Raw genomic sequence first — 21,661 nt, forward strand, 5'->3', positions numbered from 1 at the left:
AACCCTATGCAGGGTCACCCTAAGTCAGAACAGAATGGGCCGGATGACACATAGCAACAAGTTACTATCATTATTTCATTGTTCTTGTTTTGAAAATACCACTGAGTTGTGGCTCTATGTAAGGTTTCTAAGTAGTGACTCTATGGGGTTAGCAGTCCAGTACTTATCTTACCATGCCATACCAAGTTTCCATTGTTGTTGTTGTTAATAAGTGCCTTCAAGTCAGTGCAGACTCATAGCAACCCTGTCTAGGGATTCCAAGGGGCAACTGGTGGGTTTGATTCACCGACCTTGTGGTTTGCAGTCCAGTGCAGATCATACAGCATCACACCAGGGGTCCATTTTAAATCAAGAATTAAAAGGACTGGAGTCCTGGTATGGTGCTATGGGTTAATAATGTGCCAGACTACAAAGCTGTTTGAACTGCAAGGTTGGTGGGTCAAGCTTACCAGCTGCTCCTCAGAAACCCTATATAGGGTTGCTATGGGTCAGAACCGACTTGATGGCATTTAACAACAACAACATTATAAGGACTATAGAAAGACTCATTAACAACTTGAGATATGCAGATGACATAACCTTGCTTTATGAAAGCAAAGAGGACTTAAAATACTTGCTAATGAAGATCCAAGACCACAGCCTTCAGTATGGCTTGCACCTCAATGTAAAGAAAACAAAAATTCTCACCACTGAACCAATAAATAACATCATGATAAATGCAGCAAAGACTGAAACTTTAAAAAAATTTCATTTTAATTGTATCCACTATCAACTCTCATGGAGCTAGGTATGAGGTATTGCATTAAGCAAATTTGCTGCACAAGATCTCTTTAAAGTGTTCAAGAACAAAGATGTCAGTTTGTGGAATAGAAGCATCTGACCTAGGCCATGGTCTTTTCAATAACTTCATATGCAGGTGAAAGTTGGACAGTGAATAAGAAAGATTGCAGAATAAGTAAGATTGTAGAATTAGGGTATTAGAGAATATTAAAAGTCCCATGGATTGTCAGAAGAGCAGATCTGCGTTGGAAAAAGTACAGTAAGTCTGTTCCTTAGAAGCCAGGATGAGGATACTTTGTCTCTTATATTTTGGACATGTTATCAGGAATGACCAGTCTCTGGAGAAGGACATCATGCTTGGTGAAGTAGAGAGTCAGCAAAAATGATAAAGACCTCCAACAAGATGGACTGACACAGCGGCAATCGCAACAAGCTCGAGTGTTACAATTGTGAGGAAAGCAGTCCAGGACCAGGCAGTATTTCCTTCTGTTGGACATACGGTCAGAACCTAGTAGTTGGCACTTAGCAGCAACTTTCCTGCTAGAATGTAAGCTCTGTCATGTAAGAGTAAACGTGTTCTTTCAGCATTACATATCTAGGGCTCTCATGATCATTTTAATAGACTTGGCTGCTAACCAAAAGGTCCACCCAGGAGCACTTCAGAATAAAGGCCTGGTAAAATTCCTACGGAGCACAGTTCTACTCTGACATATGTGTTGTTGTTAAGTGTAGTCAAGCTGGTTTCTGAGGAGTGGCCGGTAAGTTTGAACCACCGACCTTGAGGTTCAAACCAACCTTGTGGCCCTGTGTTTTTTCCCACTGCACCACACCAAGTGTTACCATAAATCAAAATCAACTCAATAACAACTCTTTTCTTTCTTACAAACACTATGTGGAAATTTCATAATTCATAAATTGAATGAATGATTTTATAAAAGCAAAATGTTAGCTATAATTACACTTGTTTCCCATCTGACTTTTCACAGATTATTTCTCTAAAGTTTTACATACCATAATACTGAAAATATATCTATACCTAACCCTAAGGCATATATCACCTAAATTTTTGCATATGAAAATAATATTTGAACTTGATAGTTATTCTTACTTAAAAATATCATCACTGTTTTTCTCTTAAAATAGTCTGTCTGTTATTTCCTTTTATGGGAAAAAATTCCACCACTCAATCTACTTATTCAAATGCTAAAAATTTCTCTTCATAATCAGAAAAGCTGGTAAATTATCATTTTGAAAAGTTCTTGAAAATAATATACCTAAATAAAAAGATTTAGAATGACACCCCATCAGAAGACAATAGAAAAATCAAAAATTCAGTTGTAATCTGACAGCTACATCTTCTTAACAAGCATTAATTAGATTGCAGGGGAGAGATAAGAGGCCTCTTAACAATAAAATTATATTATTTTCTGATTTGTAAGAGAGGTGAGATGTTTTTGAAGAAATTGGGTGCTTGATTATACAATGCTTCTTAGGCATACATGTGATTGCTACGCAGTACCTTTTTTATATAATTTGTAATACAAATATACTTTGTAATTATATACTTTATAATACAAACCTCTCTCCTTGAAACCCATTGTCGATTTTGTTACTCAAGTGTAACTTACTCAGTTAAAAACAATTCATTTCCTAAAAATGACAAATGGAGTCATAAAACACCCACAAATGTAGTTGACGCACCATCCCTGAAATAAAGAATGAGTTCATGATTTTCTGTGGCACTGCAGGCAATAGAAAGTCAATGACTTAGCTGATGCATTTTATAAAGACAGAGATTTTCTTTGAATCTTTTGTACATCAGAAGCACAGTAAAAACACAGTGAATTGAAAAGTATTCTTTTCTTTCTAGGGGCTTCCATGAGTTATATTAAAAGAAGCCATTAAAACAGGAATGGTATGGCTCTTCAAAGATAAAAAACTAAATTAAATTAAGGTCTACAAACTGAAAAGTTGGTGGATGAAATCTACCCAGAGGTGCTTTGGAAGAAAAGCCTGGCGAGCTACTTCCAAAAAGTAACAGAGCTCTGGTAGCGTAGTGGTTACGAATCGGGCTGCGAACCTTAAGGTCAGCGGTTCGAAACTACCAGCCGCTCCGCGGGAGAAAGATGAGGCTTTCTACTCCCGTAAGGATTTACACCCTCGGAAACCCTGTACAGGGTCGCTATGGGTCGGAACCGACTCGACGGCACTTAACAACAACAACAACAATTTAAAACCTATGGCATAGAGTCCTACTAGCACACACAAGGGATTGCCATGGGAGGCAGCTTGATGGCAACCTTTCCTTCCCCCGGCACATAATATGTAATAAATAGATGTTCCACCATCAACCTGTTAGTTTGTCCTGTGGCGCTGTGGGATACAGCACTGGATTGCAAGGTTGCTTTGAACCACAAGGTCGACAGTTCAAACTCACCAGTCACTCCTTGGAAACAATACAGGGTGTTGCTATGAGTCGGAACCAACTCAACAGCTCCTAACAACAACTATGGTGATGTTTATGTTACTACGATGCAAGAATGTATGCCACTGGTATTTCAAATACCAGCATTATCACCCATGGTGGATAAGCCTCATTAGAAGTTCCAGATTAAACAGACTAGAAAAAATAGGTGATCACCTTCTGAAAATTAGCCATTGAAAACCTGTGAATCACACTAAAAGTACACACTGAAAGTACACAATGGCTGCAACCGTGGACTTAAACCTGGCCATGACCGGAAGCTGAGATGATGCAGCACCAGGCTAGGTTGGCTTCTGTTATACATGTTGTCACCGTGAAGTTGAGACAACTCAAGGGCAAATAATAACAAAGTTGTTGTTGTTATGTGCCATGGAGTCCGTTCCAACTCATAGCGTCCCTGTATAGGGTTTACGAGGCTGTAAATCTTTATGGGAGCAGAAAGCCTTATCTTTTTCCCATGGAACAGCTGGCAGTTTCGAACTGCTGACCTTGAGGTCAGCAGCCCGATTCGTAACCACTTATTCTTACTGAAGAAAAGCACTGATTCTGTCAAGAAACTTTCTGAAAACTGATTGTTGATCTGATGGGGGCATTTTTCCCTAAATTTACTTTCCCACTGAGTTAAGTAAGTCTCAGTAAAGAAAAAGCTTATTTGCCAAATTCAAGAAACAGAAAAAACCAATGTACTTAAATTTAGTGATATCCCACTGAACTAGAAGAGAAACTACTGGTTCTACTCTTGTAGAAACTAAATTTTTTTTTTTAAACTCTTTTTTTTTTTTTTAAACTTTTCAACTCTTCATACTTTAATATTTTCACCATTATGAACTCTCAAATATATTACTCTTTTATACTTTTTAACTATACCTTAACAAAATTTTTACTGACACAAGTTCCTAAATTGGCTTCAAAATGATTTATTAGCCTTAATCCATCTTCAAAATAAACTTCAAAATATTCATTATTTCTGCATGCTCATGGATAAGAGAATAATTATTGTATGCTTTAGGTCACAAGTTAAGTAAAAGTGAATCAAAATCTTCTCCAGGCTTCTGACTCCCAGAGTGCTATACTCGAAGCATAATCAAATATTTATTTAGTGCTCGACAGGGTCAGGAGTAAAAGAGATATGTAAGACAGACCCTTAAGACATATTTCTTATTAACAAAAAGTCTAAATTAAAAGGAAATTGAATCTATTTTGAGTTTTGTTTTGTTTTTTTAACTTTTTTAGGGACAGATGTTTAAACTATCATATGTACTTCAAGCAAAACCCCACAAACCAAAGCATAAATCCATAGGGACACTATAAGTAACTTTTCTTAAAATCCTGAGAAGAAATGACTGGAATTTTAAATTACCTCTTTTACTTATCCATCTGTTACTCTTTCTACTGCAGTTAAGACACTGGAGGAAAAATGTTTCCTGAGAAAGAAAAAACTTATAATCTTTCTTTAGAAAAGTATCCACCATAATACTACACTCACAGTCTCATTGTCTTTCCTCCTCCTCTTACCCCGCCCTTTACCACCCCTCCCCAAACACACACACACAGAGGACTTATTCATCAAAGCTGTAAGTTTTTTTTTTGTTTGTTTGTTTTTTCCCCCAAATTAGCAAATCTTTATATGAATGTAGTAAGGTCTCTATGAAAATTTCATTGGTAAAAACTTTGGAAGCAGTACAATTTTTTCACCTCACCCTCAAATATCTCCTGCCTGAATTTTCTTGGTAATAGTTATGTGAATCATTCAGTGTTCAGGCCTCTGATTCCAACAGACATACTGCTGTTTGTGGATGCCAAAGATAATAACACACAAGTTTGTCACAAACATACTGTACAAACAACAACAAAAGATCATGTTGATCTCCACCTCCAGATTTTACAGTTTCTTACTTATTCTATATTAGATTTAACATAGCTTTCAAAATCATACAACTACTAATTAGTTTAAAGACAGTAAGTAGATCAAGATATTAATACAAAGGCAAAATAAGAGTATGGCAAAAACAAGGTAAAACCAGGAATATGGTTGATACACAAGAGAAGACTTGTAAGATAAAAGTAGAAGAGAATGGGGCTCTCAGCAGTCTAGTAATTAATTCACAGAGTGGCATATGTGTGGGACAGGGTCAGGCACAAGTACACATTTATAAGAGAAATGCAATGCTACTACTGGTAACGTTTCTCATGAGTCCTAACAATTTATAATGCAGCCAGTGTTGTAGATGTTGATTATAAATCAACATCTTACAATGACCCTCATTATAGATCAATGATACAATATCAAATACAGTTTAAAATAATTCTATGAGAGTCCAAAATATACCTTTTACACAGTCTATATATGAATTTGCCTGGAGTCCCTGGGTGGAGTAAATGGTTAATTTGTCTGGATAGTAACCCAAAGGCAGTTCGAGTTCACACAGAGGCATGTTGGAAGAGGGTACCTACTTGGACAAAATGCTCTATTTCCAAAAATCAGTCACTGAAAACTAGGGAACACAGTTCTACTCTGACATAAACTGGTTTGCCATGAACTTGAGTCCACTCAAAGGCAAATTATTGCTTTGCTTTGTTTTTTATTCAACAGACTAAAGTGAATAGCTGGGATCAATAGGGGTGGCCACTATTTAGATCAAGCTAATTACTGCCTAATTTTGTTTTGTTTTGTGTAGCAATATGAAGATCCAACAATCAGAACTACTGGACTATCATGAACAATTTTCGTCTGTTGTTGTTGTTGTTAAGTGCCGTCGAGTCAATTCCAACCCATAGCGACCCTGTATAGGGTTTCCAAGGAGCAGCTGGTGAGCTTGAACCACCGACCTTGCAGTTCAAACAACTTTGCAGTCTGATGCATTAGCCCACAGCGCCACACCCGGACTCCTAGAAGAATGAAATCCCAAAATGCAAGAATTCCTCCAATATCATTTATAAAAATATTTACAAGCTAACACAGGTTGGCACTGGGCTAAAGGTTTTCATAGGTTAGTTGAACAACACTCTAGAAAAGATATTAAGAACTCTGGTAGTGTAGTGGTTACGAACATGGCTGCTAAACTCAAGATGAGCAGTTCAAAACTACCAGCTATTCTGCAAGAGAAACATGACGCTTTCTGCTCCTGTAAAGATTTACAGCCTTGGAAATCCTATACAGGATCACTGTGAGTCAGAACTGACTCCACGACACACCACCACTACTACAGCCACCAAGGAAGATATTACCCACATCGTTTACAACTGGGTATATTAAGCAAAATTATGTTAAGTGACTATAACTATAACCACTGTGCCAATCCATCTCATTGGGGAGCTTCCTCTTTTTAGCTGATAGCATGATAGCCTTCTCCAGATACTTGTCTCTCCTGAAAACATATCCAAAGGAGCATTCTGAAGGCATTTTTTCCAAGACACATTTTTTCATGTTTCTGGCAGTCCCTGGGATATTTAACATTCTTCACCAACACCATAATTCAAATGCATCAAATCTTCTACGATCTTCCTTAGTCACTGTCCAGCTTTCACACGCATATAAGGTAACTGAAAACACCATGGCTTAAATCAAGTGTAACTTAGTTCTCATAGTGACAGCCTTGTTTTTTTAAACAATTTCAAGAAGTCTATTGTAGCATGTTTTCCTAAGGCATTTTGTCAATAGACTTTCCTGATTGCTGTTTTCATGGACATTGACTGTAAATCTAAATAAAATTAAATCCTTAACAATTTTAATCTTTTCTCTGTTTATCATGATGTTCATTTGTGAGGATTTGTGTTTTAACTGGGATTAAAAAACTAAATTGGATAACTTACAGAGAATAATGTTCTACTTGGAAGTGTTCATAGCATTAAAATAAATGAGAGAAGGAAAAGACCAATAATACAAGATTCCTGTAAGGAAAAGAAAGAAAGAGAGAGGAAGGAGCGAGTCTTGGTTCAACAGCAGGCAGGTTTATTGAGAGTAAACCTGGGATGAAATACTCTTAAGTCACCAAAGGAGACCAAGAGCCTGGTTGTTCTCTTACAGGCTGGGGTATTTAAAGGCCTTATGGTCTGGGTACAGTTCTGGAGAGTATACAATGGGTGAGGGTATGGAGATTTGGGCAGGGGTAGTTGCAATGCCATTCCGATGATCAAGTGCAAGGTCCTTCAATTCCAAATACAGATTCCACATTTAAAATACTCCTGTTCATAAGGTGGCCCTGTTTGGGGTGTTTTTTGTTTGCTTCTTTCTTTTGCTATGTGAAGAGTCATTATTATACTTTACAAGTTTATAGAAAAAGGAGAACATGGATTTTTTTTTTTTTTTTTTGCCCTACCACTTAAATTAAGTCCTGATATGAGTGAGGTTTGCCAGTGTGGTTATAAAAAGAGGGATTCTAGACAATGAATTCTGGAAGAGAAGGCTGCTAAGGTCCTTTCTGATTAAAGCATCACTCATTCATCCATCGCAAATTTCTACCCAGTTATTGTGTAGATGATGTCAATATTCCTTTATAGAACTAGGGGAGAGGGAGGCTGAGGGGCAGATATTTAGTAGTTGTTTGCCCAGAATCTATCCTTACTCCCCTTCTTACTACCTGGGAGAGTCCTAGTTTTTGTTATTTTTCTCCAGGTTATTTGTTCCAGGGGGTTATTATGGCCATTCTAAGACAATTCCTATGATTATGGACTTTTTGCAATTCTAGCCAAAGATAAACTAGAATAAACTAGTAGGAAAAAAATGCACACAAAAAATCCCTATCTTGGAAATGCAGATAGGTCTCTTGTGATACAGTAGTGAATAATTGTTAACAGGGCTGATTGTGATGGTTGGAAATGTAAAAGTAGACGTTTTGTAGCAAGGAAGGAAGTGATTAACTTTGCTGTGTAGGAGCGGAGGTCCCTGGGACCATGAAGGGAAATGAGCGGAGAGTGGAACCCAACCCAGAAAAGCAGTGAAGCTAGAGATGGAGGCAGAGACGATGACGTGAAGAGATGGCGCAGCTGAGGACTCTAGACCCTGAGAGGGAGAGGGGCTGTGTGCTGACAACTGGGGGGCGGGGAGAGGGGTGCAGGCTTGTAGCATATACCCTTTGGTTGGTTGATGATGCATGGAGGGGATTGTAACCATGGTAATAAAACGATATACGATAGGATGAATATAAAATTAATGTTCTACCGTGTAAACTACCACATTATTCACAACAAAACATTTAAAAAACATAAAAACAAAAACCCTTTCTTCCAATGGATATACTGTCATGTCCTTAGCTGCTGTGTGAATATTTGTATAGGTAAATGTTTATGGGTCTGAAGTGTATGAGAGACAAACACCCATAGATACAAGTAGACAAAACAAAAACAGAGGAAAGAAAAAGTATCATATTAGAAATTGAGGCATATTGAAATGAAGAAATTTGTAAAAAGGTCAGAGGATGAAGAAGAACCATCAAATATGAGAGAAAAGGAAGACGCTAACTCCACCACTCCCACAAAAATGCTATGTTAATATTATGCATTTTTATAAAAGCTTCCTAGAGGTACAGAAAAGGCAATCTTTCTCTTGTACAGCATTTAACACAGAATACTATATATTTAAAGACTAATAACCACTATTTGAGGATGAGAACAAAGTACTTGTTCAAAAATAGCAGTAACACAGAGCAAGGAACAGCTTGAATAAATTTGTTATCAGTTTGCATCTAATGAACGTCGCTATATGCAAATGCAGACTATAATGATCTTATGAAAACTGGTGTGGTTTTTTTTTTTTTTTTTGCTCATATAAATACACTACTACACAGCTACCACATTATTTCTAGATCCAACTCTCAGATTCTTTGAACATGTTGCTAAATGTCAAATACATTCATATTCATACTTATATTTGAATGCTGCTTCAAGTAGAAAACTATACATCATCCATTCAAAAGTAAAATAAAAATAAAATGGATATGAAGCATTATTTAGCACCACAGATGAACTTTATTTATCTTACTGTTTAGCAGTAAAGTGAATAAGCATTTTCAAACAGAAGCTCTGGCTTTGAATATGTCTATAAAACTGTAACCAAAAAAAAAAAGTTCCTCTAGGAGTTTTCCTCATAATCTCATTATTGTTACATCTTTACCTTTACAATCCAGAATTTTCTTACTTTGATAGGAAAGTATCTATTTCATGGACTATCTCTTTTATTAGAGTACATAATACAACTCAATTTCTCTTCAAATATTTCATGATCTAAGTTTAGTATGACTAGTCTTAGCATACGGGTATTTTTTTTTTTTTTTAAATAAATGTTGCATGAATGGAGAAGTGTTGTAAAAAGTTAAATAACTCTAAATATGTTTTATCCATCTTATGGATCCAATTATCCACCTCACTAGCTACTCCTCTTTTGTCTCTATTATCATTATCTTTTACCACTGGAATACACCAAGTCTCATTCCTGGGATTGCTCTCTCCTCTTTCTTATTCTTATTCTTTGTTGTTGTTTTAAGTGCCCCTCAGTCAGTTCTGACCCATGATGACCCCGTGTAGGGTTTCTGAGAAGCAGCTGGTCAGTTTGAACCACCAACCTTGTGGTTCCAAACGACTTGGCAGTCCAGCGCATTAATCCGCAGCACCACATCAGGGCTGGCCTCAATTAATTCAAAGCTCTAAAACCCATGTATTTAATAGCAAGGAACCTTGTTGTATAGTGTTTAAATGCTCAGCCATTAACCTAAAGGTTTCCTGTTTGAACCTACCAGTCACTTCATGAGAGAAACGTGTGGCACTCTGTTTCCTTAAAGATTTATAGCCCTGGGCAGTTCTATTATGTCCTGTAGGATTGCTATGGGTCAGCATCAGCTCTATGGCAGTGAGTGAGTGGGTAATTAATAATAACTCCTAAATCTGTATCTGCAACTGATCTCCTCTGAACTAAATTTTCATTTGTCTACTCAACATTTTCACATGGCTATATGAAAGGCATATCAATGTTACATGTCCACATCTGATTTCCCCATGTACCCCATTAAAGCTGTGAAGTCTGCCCCAACTCAAACAATGCTAACCGTTACCTTCCAATTGCTCAGTCCAAACATCACAAAATGACGCTTGACTCCTTTTATCCTCTCACAACTTGCAGCCAATCCAACAGCAAACATCTCTACCTTAAAACATAGTCAGAATGTGACTGCTTCTCACCACTTCCATCCTGGTCCAAACTATCATGTTGCACTGGGATAGCGAGCACTAGAGTCTAGCTTTATCCTTCCTGCAATCCCTATACAAACAATAAAGACATCAACTTCTGTCTTTCACAACCACCCAAACCTACAGCCATCAAGTCTATTCTGACTCATAGCAATCCAACGGGCAGAGGAGAACCATGCCCTAGGGTTTCTGAAGCTATAAACCTTTATGGAAGCAGACAGTCCCATCTATCTCCCAAGGATGGCAGGTGGGTTTGAACTAAGCAGTACAATGCCTAACTAATTACGCCACTAGGGCTCCTCTCTACCACCATAGTGACTGTTCTACAATTTGATTTGAAAAATGTTATATACTATTTACTTTAAATGACCTCTAGGAGTCCTAGTGTGGTGCTGTGGGTTAATGCACTAGACTCCACAGTCGGTTTGAACTGCAAGGTTGGTGGTTCAAGCTCACCAGTCGCTCCCTGGAAACCCTCTAGAGGGTCGCTAAGGGTTTGAATGGACTCGATGGCACTTAACAACAACAATCTTAGTTACACTTACATCAACAGCCTTAGGCGCCCAGCTCCTTCTCGTACCTCATTCAACTCAATTAGTTTACTCCACTGCAGCAAAACAGACAACTTGCTTTTCCTAAACCATGTAGGCATACTTCCATTTTGCACATAATGTTTCCTATGCCTGGAATGTTGTGCTCCCAGACACTGATACGGCTCAAGATCTTATTAGGCCTTTCAGAGTTATTTAAACATCGACCTTCTTAGTGAAACCTTCCCTGACTTCTCACTTTAAATTACACCACCACACAACACTTCCTCTCTCCCCCACATTTATCACTTCACATTTTAATTAATCTTTTATTTCTATCTCTACCCAGTAGAATGTAAACCTCATGAAGGCAGAAACATTGTGTTGCCTATTTCTTTATTGCTTTTTCTCAACAGTATTCTCTAATTGTTGTTGTTAAGTGCTATCGAGTTGATTCTAACTAACAGCAGCACTGTATAGGGTTTCCAAGTAGCGGCTGGTGAGTTTGAACCACCAAACCTGCCGTTCAAACCGAACTTACAGTCCCACACATTAACTCAAAGAGTCACACCAGGACTCCATACTGGGAGCACTAGCTGTTATATGGCAGGCAAACCAAAAAACCCCATGGCTATAGAGTCAATTCCAAGTCATAGCAACCTTATACGACATAGTAGAACTGTTTCTTAGTGTTTCTGAAACTATATTTTACAGGACCAAACAGCCCCACTTTTTTCCTTTGGAGTGGCTGGTAGGTTTGAACCACCAACCATGTGGTTACCAGACCAACATTTAAATCACTGTGCCCTCTTATAAATAACATTTGTCAATTCTTTTTCTTGTTGAGTTACTTTATAAGTATCTAAATTTATTCTTCCTCTTCTATTCTATATCTCAGCTTACAGGGTCATTACCTACCATCCTCACAAGCTAGAAATGTTACAGTCACTAACCATTTGGAACATTAACTATTATACTCCATTCATTAGGAACCCATGGGCAGTTCAAACAGTTAACACACTCAGCTGCTAACCGAAAGACTGGATGTTCAAGTCTACACAGATGTCCTGTGGAAAAAAGGCTTAGTGAGCTCATCTTGAAAAACCAGCCATTGGAAATCCTATGGAACACAGGTCTGACACACATGCAATTACCATAAGTCACAATTAACTCAATGGCAACCGGTGGTTCATTCTTTAAATCTATCATCCACCTGGTATCTCTCTCAAATTTACGCTCAACTGCTGCTGCCTCAGCTCAGGCTCTCAATGGGTCCTAACTGCCCAAAGGATAAAATCCATATTCCTAAACGTGAAAAATAAAGCCTTCTTCCCATTTGCATGCAGCCTTGTACTTTTGGTTCTCCCTTAGCCTGGCTCTCCATCTATCTACCTGGTTTCCTCAGTTTGGCATGCTCTTTCAGTTTCTACTGTTATTCATAATATCCCCTTCTTACTGAAATATCTTCCTCTGGCAAACAATTTTCTTGCCATTTGACAAGACCTATGTCAAATATGACTGCTTCTATACTGTCATCAAAAGAAGAACAGCTAATAATGACAAACAAGGCCCCGGCAGGCCATTGGATCCAAGACAGAAAGATGAGGCAGTCTACTTCTGTAAAGATTTACAGCCGTGGAAACCCCGTGGGACAGTTCTACTCTGTAATACAGGCTCACCATGAGTTAGAATCAACTTGATGGCGGCAGTGGAGGTTTTTTTGTTGCTGTTATTGTTGTTTGTAAAGTGCTTATATGATGATCTAGATAATTTGCATTCTATTACTAAATTCTTAGATTGGAAACTTATTAATAAATCCCCCAAATTATAAAACAAGGCTAAAAGAAGTGAAGCAATTTTTCTTAAATTACAAAATTAATAAGCAGATGAGCAAGGGTTTGATCCTAACGCTACACAATTCCAAAGTCTAAACGAAAATAATTCTAAATACCCTAGTTTCCTTTCAGATGAGTGTTCTGTGTATATTTTAAAGGTACAGCTGTTTGATCGTCTGTTTTTATTGTTATTAAGGTCAACTTAAACCTATTCATTTTAATGCCATGATGCAAGATCTGCTGCTGTGTGCTGTAGAGTCAGTTCAGGCTCATGGTGATCTTGCATAGGATTTCAAAGGCTGTATATCTTTACCAGAGCAGATAGTCTCATCTTTCTTCTGCAGAACAGCTGGTGGATTCAAACTGCTTACCTTGAAGTTAACAGCTCAATACGCAACCCACTAAACTACCAGGGCTCCTTGAGACAAGAACTGTAAACCACAAAAGGTAAGAAGTGACCATTCTACAACTACTCAGGTAATAAATGAAAGAGAATACTATAAAAAATTATTTCAGTTCACAAAAAACACAAGACTATAATGACATTATTGCCAATTCAAAACATTATAGGCAAGGTAGAAAGACCAGAGCCTTGTATTAGTAAACCAAGAAGTGTATATAAAGGTTATTTCTTTAGCATGGCCTTTAAAATGTTATATAACACTGGTATCTTTCTGCCCAGTAATTATAACTCCTCTAGTCCTCGACTTTCTTGGTAGAGCTTCATCACACTGACCCCCTCATTATCAGTCACTTTGCTGGGTTTGAATACACTATTTCACCCAAAGGTGATTTTAATCGGGCCTCTGAAGTCAGCTTCAGCAGGTCTCCATAGAAATGGCCCCAGGGTTGTCTCAAAAATGGCCTTCCTTGGGTTACCATGGAAAACAACCAGTCTAGATTGCTATATTCGGTTCCCTGCCAGGGTCGCCATGGTGACTGCAAAGGACTGCTCCTTAGAAGGACCTCACAAGGGCGCGTTTCCATGGTGACCCTATCCTGCATATTTCTAAGCAACTTCTCTTCATTTGTACTGTGACCAATCACAACAGAGGCATTTTTAGAGTAACCCTGGAAGGTTATTTCCAAAGATTCTATCATAACACACAGAAACTTGGATGTGAGAACATATGTAAACAAACAGCTGCTTGAAAACCTAAATATAGTATCATTTTAAAATAATTAAATCAGTGCTTACACATTTTAAGAAGCATCTGTTTTGATGGGCAACAGAAAATAATGATGATGATCATTTCAATCTCTCTGTTAAATAGGTGTTTTCAAATCCTACTTGACTGGATCCTACAGAATATAAAGCAGGTAACTAGGTAAACTTCCGACAAGATGGTGGACTGGGCAGACACACTTATAAGAGATCAAGGGCAACAGACACAGAAGACAATCCTGGAACCCTGAGCTTCAGAGGAAAGTTTAGAAACAGGCACTGAATACCTACTGGGAGCACAAGACTGAAAACAAAGAACCAAAGCTATCAATTAATAATGAAGTCACCTACAAAGCACAAAGAGGAAATGGTGTACATACAGAACTTCCAAATGGCACAGAAGTTAAGTAGATTTCAAGATAAAACACTTTTTAAAGGAGGAAAAATTAATTACGGGGTAACTTCAAGGAAAATCAACATACCATCACATCAAAATAAAACAGAGGAAACCGTAGCAAGTTAAGAAAGTTTAAAATTTCTCCAACTTTACAACTTGGCAAATAATTTAGATATTAAATATTTTATAGTGTACATGATACAAACAAATGAAATGCTAAGTACACACACATCACTAGGTTACAATGAGGGCATCAAAGATATTTTGATAGAGAAAAAATAAGGTATTTGAGAATAAATAGGGGGGAAAAGCTAAGGTTGTTTTAAGTTGAGTTTGAAAAAGTTAGCCATAGTTAGGCCAAAGTTATTTTTTACCCTACGGTTTTTTGGTTGGAACTATCCCAATAAACCTTCCTTTCATTTTAAAATCTGAATACAGGCCATTCTGAACAGATGCTTGGGTTTTAAGCTATTTTATTCTTCTCCTGGAACTTTAAAATATTGTATTTTTCCTAGTAGTTGACCAAGAATAAAATTTTATCTAAGCACTAATTTTACTATTTTTAAGAATTATTTAATAAATAAAAAACAAATTCAAAAGTTCAAGAGATGGAGATATAATTTCTGTACTGTTTCTATTGTTAAAATGCTGTTGAGTCAGTTCCAACTCATAGTGGCACTGTAGGATAACCACAGTTGGTATGAACCGCAAGGTAGGCAATTCAAACCCACCAGTCACTTCTCAGAAACCCTACGCAGGGTCGCCAAATTAGAACAGACTTGACTGCACTCAAGAACAATAACATAGGGTTTCCAAGACTGAAAATCTTCACAGGAGCAGAAAGTCTCTTAGGTCTCCTGAGGAGAGGTTGGTGGGCTTGAACCGCTGGCCTTGTGGTTTGCAGTCCAGTGTTTATCCTACAGAACCACTGTGCGCCTCAATAATTTTTATACAACTACCTAAAAAGCAGTAAGTTTCTTACTGAAAGGAAAAAAGATGTTCTTTGGTACTCTCTACTCTTCTCTTAGGAGTCCTGGTGTGGCGCTGTGAGTTAATGCATCAGACTGCAAAGTCATTTGAACTGCAAGTTCGGTGGTTCAAGCTCACCAGCTGCTCCTTGGAAACCCTATACACGGTCACTATGGGTCGGAATTGACTCGATGGCACTTCACAACAACAATCCTTTTCTTAGGAGTCCTGGTATGACTCTGTGAGTTAATGCATAAGTCTGCAAAGTCTGTTTGAACCACAAGGTTGTCAGTTAAAACTCACCAAGCTCTCCTTGGAAACTCTATACAGGGTTCCTAAGGGTTGGAACCAACTCAATGGCGCTTAACAACAACACCCTTCTTTTAAGGAGCTCTGGTAGTGTAGTGGTTACGAATTGGGCTCCTAACCTCAAGGTCAGCAGTTCAAAACTACCAGCCATCCCATAGGAGAAAGATGAGGCTTTCTGTTCCTGTAAAGATTTACAGACTCGGAAACCCTATACAGGGTTGCTATGAGTCGGAACTGACTTCACAGCACATACACTATACACAAACACCACCCTTCTTTTGGAGTCCCGGTGTGGTGCTGTGGGTTAATGCGTTGAACTACAAATTCAGTTTGAGCCATAAGGTCAGTGGTTCAAGCTTACGGGTAAGCCACTCCTGAAAAACCCTATACTCACTATGAGTCGGAATTGATTTGATGACACTAACAACAACAACCACCCTTCTCTATGGAATTCTGGTGTGGCACTATGGGTTAATGCACTGGACTGTAAGTAAGGTCGACAGTACAAGTTCACCAGCCACTTCTAGGAAACTATATACAGGGTCACTATGAGTCAGAACCGACTCCATGGCACTTAACAACAAACCTTCTCTTTGAGGTAAAAATATAGATGATTTTTCCCTCAAGTACTAGTTCATTTGGTCTAGCATTTTCTATTACTTAGATTCATTTTTCCTACTCTGTCCACAGTAGTCCACCATCTGTACTCACATTCCATTCAGGAGACTGAATTTCAGTTTAGAAAATAGAGTTAAGAAACATGGTAAGTAAAAGCTACATCCATAATCTAATTATTAATTACTATTTAGTAAAGTCTCAGTATTTTTCATAAAGCCTGGCTATTCTGAGACTTCGTTCTTAGATTGCAATGTTTTCATAAATCAGAGTAGTCACTGTAATTTACATTCATTCATTCACTCATTCATTCAGTAGATATGTATTAAGTAACTGCCAGGCACAGTTCTAAAGGCTGGAACACCTCATTAAAAAAAATAAAATTTCTTGCTTTCCACCTTCTTTTCATGCCGGTAGTGCTCCCGCAAACATGGTGAATGTTCCTAAAACCTGCCGGACTTTTTGTAAGAAGTGTGGCAAGCACCAACCCCACAAAGTGACACAATACAAGAAGAGCAAAGATTCTCTGTATGCCCAGGGAAAGCGTCGTTATGACAGAAGCAGAGTGGATACAGTGGACAGACTAAGCCAATTTTCTGGAAGAAGGCTAAAACTACAAAGAAGATTGTGTTGCGGCTTGAATGTGTTGAGCCAAACTGCAGATCTAAGAGGATGTTGGCTATTAAGAGGTGCAAACATTTTGAACTGGGAGGAGATAAGAAGAGAAAGGGCCAGGTGATCCAGTTCTAAGCGTCATCTTGTTTTATTATTAAAGCAATAAAATCTTGATGTTATATTAAAAAAAAAAAATTTCTTGCCTTTTAAGTGCTTGGATTCTAGAGGTGGAGGGTAAAAGGAACATACTGTAAAGAAAATCATATTATGTTGGCAAGTGATTAAAGCTATTAAAGAAAATTAAAATAGGGAAGAGGAAAGCAGACTCTAGTCTGCTATGCTCTATTAGTCCTAGTCAGGCTAATAGTCCTAGTCAGGCTGTGGACTATTACACTATGCATTAATTAGGGGAGAGTTCAAGGACTCACCCACTCACCTGACACAAACATGAAGGTAAGTCAAAAGGTATTCGATAGAATCATAAAAGCCATTAGTAAACAATATCAAAATGCAAAACTCTTCTTTCTCCACATATCTTCTATCTAGGTGTACAGACTTCTGAAGGCAGTATCTCCATCTCTCTAGGAATTCTTGAAGAATTATGTGTTCTTCAATTTACACCAGGCCAAAACGGGAGTTTTGTTGTCCTTGAAGGACTCAAATCATGTTCCTTTCCAATGTTGAGTTTGGGGAACAAAAAGAAGTCTGAATGGGCAAGATCAGAGTTGTAGGGTGGATGGGATCAGGTTTCTCAAGTAAATTCTCATAGGACAACCTATGTCCTGTGTGGCATTTGAGAAAATCTATTAAGATTTCCTCTTTGCAATCCCAAAGAACAGTAAGTATACCTTCTGAGCTGATCTCTCCACCTTGAATTTCACTGGCCCAGCAGATCACCTCAGAAGCCACTTTCCTGAGTGAACCTGGTTCTCTCGATTGTATTTGTAAAGCCAAGATGTGTCTGGTTATAATTCTCCCCATAAAATCTTCATTAGCTTTCATCTTGCTTAAAAGACTATTTAAGTTAACTGATCCCTGCACAACTCTTTTGGTACCCATCCAGCTGAAATTTAGGCTAAGCTGTTCGCTTGAAAATTAAAATGCTAAGCCATGTGTGATCTCAACTTCAGTAGCTATCCCCCCTGTGGCCATTCTACTGTTTTTTTCCATCAGTTTCTGCACTTCAGCCACAGCTACTTGATGCATCAATAGTTGACAGTCAATGGGTTCATGATCTTGGCTCACATATGATGTCTGTCTGACCTTCCTTAAAGTGCTTAGTTAATCTAAAAGATGTTGTTTTATGTGGGGCAGCATGCCAATAAACTTATTGTAAAGCTTCAATGATTTGAGAAGATGGCCATTTGAGTTTTGTTAAAAATTTTTAATTAGCCTTAACCTCTAACTCGGAGTCCTGGTGTGGTGCTGTGGGTTAATGTGCCAGACTGCAAAGCCGTTTGAACTGCAAGGTTGGCGGTTTAAGTTTACCAGCTGCTCCTTGGAAACCCCATACAGGGTCGTTAAGGGTTGGAACCTATTCAACAGCACTTCACAACAACAACCTCTAACTCTCCCCCGACCCTGGCAAAATAAAGTATCTTTTTTTTTTTGAGGTATTATAGGATAAATGCTAGACTGTAAAACACATAGCTGGTGTTCAAACCCACCGGCTGCTACTCATAAACCCTGTACAGGGTCTCTATGAGTTGGAATTGACTCATTGGCATTTACTAACAGCAACCAACAAGACAAAGGAGTTCTTGTGTGGCACTGTAAGATAAGCAATGGACTGCAAACCACAAGGCTGGTGGTTCAAACCCACCAGACACTCCTTGGAAATCCTACATAGGGTCACTATTGAGTCATAACTGACTTGACAGCACTTGACAACAAGACTAACACACATGAATTGTTCAGAGAACTTGTTTGCAACAATCCACAGATTTCAGAGACAGGCTTAAGCACACATTGTCTGGAATAAACTCATGCATGTATGAGCTGAAACCCTAGTAGCAATACTTGTTGACTTACCCTTGAAACCCAATACAGTTGTTGCTGTTATTGTTTTGTAACATCTAGTCAATTCCTACTCACAGCTACCCTATAAAGGCAGGATTGTTGTTGTTGTTAACTACCATGTCAGTTCCAACTCATAGGGTTTCCAAGAAGCAGCTGGTGAGTCTGAACTGCTGACCTTGTGGTTCAAAGCAACCTTGCGGTCCAGTACATTATCCTGCAGTGCCACATTAGGTCTCCAAAGGACAGGGTACACTGTTCCAAAAGAATTCTTAAACTGTAATCATCCTGGGAACAGATCACCTGGTCTTTTCTTGCTTGGAGATATTAGTGGGTTCAACTACTGACATTTTGGTTAGCAGGTGAGCACTTAACCATTGCAGCAAATGGCTTTTTATATTCAGTACAGTATTCCATACTAATCTAAATTCTGAAATAAAAAAAAATTTTTAAATGTGACTGCATCTTTCCGAACGCTCAACAGACGTTAACTAAAATAATAATCAATGTTCCCCTGCTCTATACTTAGTCTTTAGAAGTCCTGGTGTGGTGTTGTGGGCTAAAACATTGGACTGCAAAGTCAGTTTGAACCGCAGGTCAGCGGTTCAAGCTCACCAGCTGCTCTAGAAACCCTATATAGGATCGCTATGAGTCAGAACCAACTTCACGGCACTTAACAAGAATGACAACAACATATTTAGTCTTTGAGAGACAATATTGTCTTTGGTGGGCTAAGAAGTGGGTCAAAAGATACTGCTAACCTTTAATTCTACTTCTGCCCTTTAAGAGCTATATGAACTTGGACAAGTTATTATACCTTGTGACTCTTTCCTGGTTTTACAATGAAAAAATTGTATCAATTTGATAGAATAATTAAGAAAATATGGAGATGCAATTAAATATAGATACTATTTGTGGGTAAAATAATATCCTTTGGAATACTTAAGTTCATTGCATTATAGGAAGTCTTTTACTGTATGTTTAAAAATTTATTTAATAAAATGTTTTAAGCATTGAACATTCAAATAAAAATACCTTCTATGTAGACAGAGATGAGGGCATGGAGAGAGAGCAGCTGAGGACTCTAGACTCATGGAAAGAGAAAGGCTGTGTGCTGGCACCAGGTGCTGGTGGCCTGGAGGCAGGCTTGCAGAATGTGTCCTTGGTTGTATAAATCATTATATATTCCTGAGTGTTTTTGTGTACATCTCTCCACCCCCCACCACGATCCAAACTATAACAAAAACAACAACAACAAAACCAAACCCCTGAGGGAATAGGAGCAAATACTGTTGAATGATGATGCACAGAGGAGATTGTAATCATTGTAATGAAACGAATGAAAAACTGATATTCTGCCATGTAAACTATCACTCAATTCACAATAAAACTTAAAAAAAAAACCAAAAAACAAAGCCTCATGTATAGACCAAGTGTATAGGAACAACAAGTTGTTTTATATAAATATAAAATAAGCAATAAGTAGATTTTATTTACTGCTTACCTATTAACTTTCTATAAAAATTCTGGGCATATTCCATTTCTTTTTCTAACATAATAGATCCTTTTTTAAAAGAATTTGTACTTGCCTCTGAGTAAGAAACATTACAACTCAAGAAGGCAGAAAGGCATGCTTGTTAAACTTGCAGACTCAATAATAGATTCACTGGAAGAAATTTCTAGTATGATTTTCTGAATGCTTAGAAACAAACATGTAATTGAGTTCTACATTGCTACTGTAAAATTTCTGACAAAGGATTCTGTATGATATCAAGAAACTTTAAAACTTACCAGATCAGTATCTGCCTTTTTGTAGGTCAAAGCTTCAATTTTGGAATCCAGTTCTGTTTGTATTTGATCTCTCCTTCTCATAACACCCTTCATATAAAATAACACAGCACAAAAGTTTATATTTAGCTTTATGAAACTTTTCAATAAGATGTTTCTATAACAAAAAAGTTCCTCCTCCCCAACCCATCATTAGGAGTTATAATGTTTTTAAGGGGAAAAAAAATCTTTAAAAGCTAAATCAAGATGTATGCATTAAAATTTTCTCATAAATCGTTTTATTATTTTCCAATATATATTTTATTCTTTCAAGCATTACACATCATCAATTGCTCAAATGCAAGTTCAAATTAAAGTTGAATAAAGTTAAAACAAGGAGAACAAGATGGTTGATCGGGTGGAAGTGCAGTAAGGAGCTCCATCAGCAACAACACAGAATACTGGACCAAGAAGCCTCAGGAGATGGTCCCAAAACTCTGAACCATATGCAAAGGGCTATTTAGAAGGTTGGAAGGCTTACAGCTAGAGGAATTTGTAGCAGAAGCAAGAAATCCATTACTTTCTAATTCAAGACACTCAGCTGCTCCCAGAGCCACCATCTTGGGTGAGACCAAGCAGGGAAAGGATCAGAAGAGCCATGGACGCAAGACAGAACCACAGAGATACAGGTGTTGTGACTTTTTTTTTTGGTATCTGTTCATTGGTATCTAGCTGTCTGCGCACCTACATTCTGGTGATTAGAGGGGGTGCCTGAGCAAGTGGACACCACAACCCCAACCTTGGAGGGTTCTACTACACATGTGCACAGATCTCCTCAAAATTTAAAGGGATAGTTTCCACTTAAAACCAAACGGCAGGACAAAATGGTCACAGCTAGCCCGGAACTGTTTATCACTAGGAAAAAAGCCAGAACCGGGATTGTGGAGTGGGACAGGAAGACTAAAAAGGAAATAGGCTGAAAATTAAATCCTGAGT

The 21,661-nt window shown here is 38.0% G+C and overlaps 1 protein-coding gene across 1 annotated transcript in view; it reads right to left on the reverse strand.

The window, feature by feature from the left end:
- SNX7 (sorting nexin 7) overlaps positions 1 to 21,661 on the reverse strand; it is a 127,738-nt gene that overhangs the window by 33,707 nt on the left and 72,370 nt on the right. Inside the window, exon 7 of the mRNA XM_006830929.1 lies at positions 20,690 to 20,776. Within this exon, the coding sequence (XP_006830992.1) occupies positions 20,690 to 20,776 (87 nt within the window). The remainder of the gene's footprint in view (positions 1 to 20,689; positions 20,777 to 21,661) is intronic.

Source organism: Chrysochloris asiatica, unplaced genomic scaffold (genome assembly GCF_000296735.1).
Source record: "Chrysochloris asiatica unplaced genomic scaffold, ChrAsi1.0 scaffold00002, whole genome shotgun sequence".
NCBI classification, from domain to species: Eukaryota; Metazoa; Chordata; class Mammalia; order Afrosoricida; family Chrysochloridae; genus Chrysochloris; species Chrysochloris asiatica.